Source organism: Triticum aestivum, chromosome 2D (genome assembly GCF_018294505.1).
Source record: "Triticum aestivum cultivar Chinese Spring chromosome 2D, IWGSC CS RefSeq v2.1, whole genome shotgun sequence".
Taxonomy (NCBI): Eukaryota; Viridiplantae; Streptophyta; class Magnoliopsida; order Poales; family Poaceae; genus Triticum; species Triticum aestivum.
The window spans coordinates 11107690-11113689 of NC_057799.1; the positions used below are offsets into that span (position 1 = coordinate 11107690).

Consider the following 6000-nt stretch of genomic DNA (forward strand, 5'->3'; position numbering starts at 1 on the left):
TTTAAATTGTTATATATGAAATTTGATTAGAAAAATATGTAGAATCTGAATATGATGTTTTCTTTTATCTGTGTAACATTTTTAAAATCTATTTATGATGTAATTTTAATCAATAGCGATGTGTACAATCTGAATACGGTGTTATTTTACCTATTTAATATTTTTAAAATTCTATTTATGATGTAGTTTTAGTCAATAGTGCACCATCCGCTTTTTTCCGTATCGAGGCCGATACGTGTTGCAAATGAACACCTCATCAAAATCCAACTAAAGACAAAAGAAATCATCAATAACCACGCATGCATGCCTCGACGAAACATAGCAGGGAAAAAAGAAAGTTGATGTTGATGAGGTGTGATTATTAGGGTCTTTAGTCATGATTATTTTACCTATTTAATATTTTTAAAATTCTATTTATGATGTAGTCTTAGTCAATAGTGCACCATCCGTCTTTTTCCGTATCGAGGCCAATACATGTTGCAAATGAACACCTTCTCAAAATCCAAGTAAAGACAAAAGAAATCATCAATAACCACACATGCATGCCTCGACAAAACATCGCAGGGCAAAAATTATGTTGATGAGGTGTGATTATTAGGTTCTTGAGTCATGATTATTGGGTAAGGGGTGTTTCGTATTGCTTTCTCCCGTTACAACGTACGGGCTCTTATGCTAGTTAAAATATAATATTATAAATGCCGTCTATTAACTTGGCCATACATAACATGACAACTCTTTATAGCCGATTGTTGTCTCCCATGCTTTTAGGGTGGCCGGAGATTAACTACTCCCTCCGTCCAGAAATACTTGTCGTCAAAATGGATATAAATAGATGTTGTCGTCAAAATGGATATAAATAGATGTATATAGAATTAAAATACATCTAGATACATCTATTCCTTGGACAAGTATTTCCCGGACAGAGGAAGTACTTGAATAGTAGGTGCGGTCATCTCTCACGGAGGTTTTGTGGGTGGAAGTGGTTTGGCTCTACTTGGTGTGCCTGTGTGGCCACTGCAACAACCTGGTGAGAGCCACATAGTTTGGAGGAGCGAGCGGATCACCGGCGAGCGCAGGCATGGAGGTGGCGGTGGCGGTAGTGAGCGCCGTGACGAAAAGCGTTGTCTCGAAGCTGCTCAGAGTCATAGAGAAGAGATACAAGGAGTTGAAGGACCTCGAGGGCGACATCGGCTTCCTGCATAGAGAGCTCGCCATGATCTGCGGATCCATGGAGGTTCAGATCTCGCACAAGGGGCAGCCCAGTGCGGTAGAGATCCTATCCATGGACGAATTCCGCGCTCTGGCGCATAACATCGAGGACTGCCTGGACCGGTTCCTTCCCTGCGCCGCGTGCGAGGGAGAGCTCCAGATCCGCGATCCAAGAAAGTTCTGCCATGAGATCGCGAGACTCAAGCGGGACCTGGATGCGGCGCATGAGCGAAAGGTCAGATACAATGCAGAGTTTGGCTCCGCCGCAGCCGAATCGAACCTGGACGAAAACCCCGTTGACCCAGAGAATCCGGGCGCCTACGGGGCTTCTCCTGCGGTGGGCATCGAGGAAGCAAAGCAGGAGCTTTGCAAGTCCTTAGTTGACGGCGGCGGCGGCGGCGGCAGTGGCCAAGCTAGCCGCAGGAAGCTGAAGGTGGTCTCCGTCGTCGGATTTGGGGGCTCCGGCAAAACGGCACTGGCATGGGAGGTGTACAACTGCCCTCAAGTGGCCGAGCAATTCAGTCGCCGTGCCTGGGTGACTCTGGCGTCCAAGCACAAACACGATGTCGCTGCCAAGGAGGCGCTCTTGAAGGCCATACTTGAGGGGCTTCTCGGAGATGAAGCACGGGAGTCCGTGCCACTGAAACTCCGACAGCTCCAGCAGCATGTCAGTCTTCTTCTCCGGACAAAGAGGTGAGCGCCGATCCGAAGTTCCCAGCGATGGTATTTGTATCCATCAATTATACTCCTCTGTCCCAAATTACTTGTCTTAGATTTTTCTAGATACGGATGTGTTCGTCAATTATGCATTTGTAGTTTTCATACTGTGCCAGTAATTTGAGTATCATCACTATTGCTGATATTTTCCCACCAGTTTTGCGAAATCTTATAAATTTAAGAATCTTTTGGCCATGGTATCATAAGTTGAATGCATCAACTATCCGCCTCAAATCAAAAACCAATGCATCAGCTAGTTAAAAGTAGCTTCATGAACTAATCAGTACACCTAAAAATGTGTGGTACATTTGCTCAACTCTAAGATTCAGTTTGTATCTTGCTCCTGATTAAGCATGTACAGTACCTTTTGTCTTGCAAGTGTACAAGTATCAGTTTTTCACTGGCAGTATCACTCTATCTGATATCAAACCCATCAATCGTCTTGATTGACGTTGTCCTTGGGCTATTTCTGGCGGCATTGGTCGCAATGAGTTTCCCTGGAAATTAATTTCGAAATAATCTGCAAAGGAATTTACTAAAAATAGAGAACTCTTAACATTCTAGAGTTTTCAATTGGTTGTACTACAATTAATAAATTGTACTCCCTCTTTAAATAAATATATTTAGCGATCTAAACGCTCTTATATTTCTTTACAGAGGGAGTAAAAGCTAAAAAAAATTATGATAAGTAAGAATTTTCCTGCAAATATGAGACATTCTTAGCCAATCAAGTTTTTGGTTCATTTTTTACAGTAGAGTACTTGCATAACAAAGATACTTATCCTCTCAAGAACTCAGTAGGTGTAGTCACCCAGAGGCAGCCATGCTTGAACCACTCTGTTGTTCTCCTGTTACCCTCATGTTGAGTGGTTGGCTTGGTAATTTGGACCAAAACAGGGGACTTTTTAAACCAAAACAGGGGACTTACTTGACAACAAAACCAATTCCAAATGACAGGCATATTAACTTTGCATTTGTCAATTTGGCTAACAGGTGTTTAATTGTACTTGATAACATCAAGATGGAGATCTGGGACACAATAAAACCTATCTTCCCAAATGAAACAGAGAGCAGAATACTTGTGACAACAACTGTGAACTCGGTAGCTAATGCCTGCAGCTTGCCTGACGGTTATGTTCACAGTATGAGATCTCTTAGCCCGGAACAGTCCAAGGATTATCTAGACAAGAAGGTTTTCGTCAATGGATGCTCACCTGACTTGGATAAGGGTTCAACTGCAATCGTGAACGGATGTGATGGTCACCCACTTGCTCTTGTTAGTGTTGCCAAAGCTTTACAGGGTCACAAGTTGACAGGGGATCTCTGTGAAAAAATGATCCAGAACCTATGTTTTCGTATGGACGAGAATGAGAATGGTCACTTCACAAAACTAGCGCAAGTTCTTATGAATAATTACAGCAGTCTACCTGGCAATTCTCTCAAGACCTGCTTACTATACTCAAGTGCATTCCCAAATGATCGCCCAGTCAGCAGGAAAACTCTTACAAGCCGATGGTTAGCAGAAGGATACATTGATGGTGACCAAGAGATCGCCAATAAGAAATTGGATGAGCTAATCGACAGGAATATCATTCGGCCTGTCGATCCAAGCAACAATGGGAAAGCCAAGACATGTGAACCTCACGGTATCATGCACCAGTTCATGCTGCACAAGTCCATGGCTTCGAATTTCATTGATACATCTTTTGGTGCTAAGAACCGAAGTAACTTCCGTCACCTCATTATTGATAACCGTACAAATGGTACAACAGGCAACATGGGACATGGTACCGGTCCAGCTGGACGTGGCCGCGACCGCCAGCACAACATATTTTCTTCTTTGAAAGAAAAGGTTGATAACTTATTTTCAGGATCGGCCAGCAAGCAGTTGCGCCCCCGATCTCTAACTGTCTTTGGGAGTGTTGAAGAAGCTGTTCCAGACTTGACGAGTTTTGAGCTGCTGAGGGTGTTGGATCTAAAAGAATGTAGTGTTTTGAGTGAAGAACATCTGGGGCAGATATACAAGCTGTTGCATCTCAAATATCTCACACTGGGATGCTCTGTTAGCAATGTTTCAGTTGAAATGGAAAGGCTTCATTGTTTAGAGACACTTGACTTGAGGAAGACAAAGATAGAGACACTGCCTATGGAAGTCATTACTCTGCCCCACCTTGCACACCTTTATGGAAAGATTAAGCTAAAAAAGATTAGTGGCAAGAAGCTTACGGGATTCCTGCAAGGAAAAACTAATTTGCAGACTCTGGCAGGAGTTGTTGTAGACAGCAACTCTGGATTCCCGGAAGTGATGGTTCATATGAAGAAACTGACAAAGGTCAAGATATGGTGTGAGATCCCTAGCACAGATAGCAATTACGCCGTACTTTCAAAGGCCATTCACAAGTTTGCTCAGGCTGGTATGGCTACTGCAGTAGGCGCCCGTTCCCTATCACTTCATCTGAATGATTTTTCCAAAGGTTTGCTTCATCACCATCAAGGCGACAACACAATAGCAGCATCAAGAAAACATGGTTATCTTAGCTCACTGAAACTGCAAGGCAGCCTGAATCAGTCCCCCCAGTTTGTTATGTACCTGCGTGGTCTGAAGGAGTTGTGCCTTACATATACTAATCTGAAGGGGGCTGAACTTCTAGCAGGTCTGGGCAACCTAAAGCTCTTGGTTTGTCTCAAGCTGGTTGAAGTCGATCTCGCCGATTTAGATATAAACATTGGGGATTTCCCAAGCCTGCAACGGCTATGCCTTGTGGTGGAAAAACCTAGATTCCCTATAATTGAGCATGGAGCTTTGCTGCGTCTTGTTTCACTCCAGTTGCTCTGTAAAGATCTAGTGGGTCTTTGTGATGACATAAAAGTGGAATGGTTTGAAGCTCTTGAGGAAGTCGCTCTGGATTCTATGCTCAATCAACAAACCATACAGCTCTGGGAAAATGAAGTGAGGAAGCACCCCAAGAGGCCAAGGGTTATCTTGCTAAAAAAGGTGGTTGATCCAACAAAAACTATGTCGGGGAAATATGTTGCCTCCCGCAAAGTCTACAACAATTGTTACACCGACACTCCGCAAACGAGGTTGCAGAGGTCTTGTCAAGTCACAGCTCCCCGCGTGCAATCTCCAGCACCTCGCTTTCTGTTTGATCAAGTTGAAGTTTGCAGTGGACCAGGTTTGCACATTTCTCATATTGTTGCCGGTCGTTGGTTTAGTTCTCAATAACGTTATTCATGTTCTGCATGACTGAAGAATATCATATTTCTATTTTCTGAATTCCATCTTTGTTATCTTGTCAAGGGCCTCAGATGTCGAAGATACAGAATTTACCGCATTAGATGTGAAACTGGACTCTCTCCATAGCATTCATCAGACGTTGAGCAGCCCAACATATGAGTACAATTGGTAAGGTTCGACATAAGGAGGTGCGGCGCAGGCGCCCTGGACACCCCTCTTCTCAGGCTGTCCAGTCGATTCAGTTTCTGAATAAATCTCCACCATGCAGCTTGACAGATGCTTCTGTCGGGGTTGTGCAGGCCAACTGGCGAAGGACTCTGTTTGCCCCATTTCTACTCATGTACTATTATGAAGTCACCTAAGGCCGTGCTTGGATTATCGTGTTTCCTTCGGATACACCTGTAAAAAAAAACACGCCCCTGCACGTCTGTATCGTTTCCGGCCGGAAATCACTCTAATCCGGTAAGATACACTTGTAAAATTGATACGACTGTATTAGATTACACTCCATCAAAGCGCAGCCTAAAGAATTTGTATTCTGAAACCGAGTCTGTTGAAGGATAAATGTTTTTTTTATCAGTTTTATTGATCTTTCTGGTAAATTTACTTGGATATATTCGTTTTATGCGAAATTTGATGTCAGGAGTGCTTTTATTTAATTCCAAAAATGCATTGCAAAACTTGTAGGCAAAAGAACTACTGGATGTGTACAATCAGAGTAGGGGAAGTACGGATACTTGCGTAAATTCAAGATTGTGGTCTTACACACAAATCATCCAAAGTCCATGTCCATCAACCATTTGTAATTCTTTCAATAAATGCAACCAAAGTCCATG

The 6000-nt window shown here is 43.2% G+C and overlaps 1 protein-coding gene across 7 annotated transcripts; it reads left to right on the forward strand.

Moving 5' to 3' along the window:
* The first annotated feature begins 956 nt into the window (after positions 1-956).
* On the forward strand, positions 957-5766 carry LOC123051044 (disease resistance protein RGA4). Of its 7 annotated transcripts, none has more exons than XM_044473793.1 (4): positions 957-1902; positions 2920-5102; positions 5236-5352; positions 5433-5766. In XM_044473793.1, exons 1-3 carry the CDS (start codon positions 1079-1081, stop codon positions 5334-5336), a joined length of 3108 nt encoding a protein of 1035 aa, XP_044329728.1. In that variant the 5' UTR covers positions 957-1078; the 3' UTR covers positions 5337-5352; positions 5433-5766. The 7 variants fall into 7 exon arrangements, 4 of the variants coding, with proteins under 4 accessions (XP_044329728.1, XP_044329727.1, XP_044329726.1 ...); XM_044473792.1 differs by having other exon boundaries at positions 5236-5332; XM_044473791.1 differs by having other exon boundaries at positions 5236-5332; positions 5464-5766.
* Positions 5767-6000: the final 234 nt, after the last annotated feature.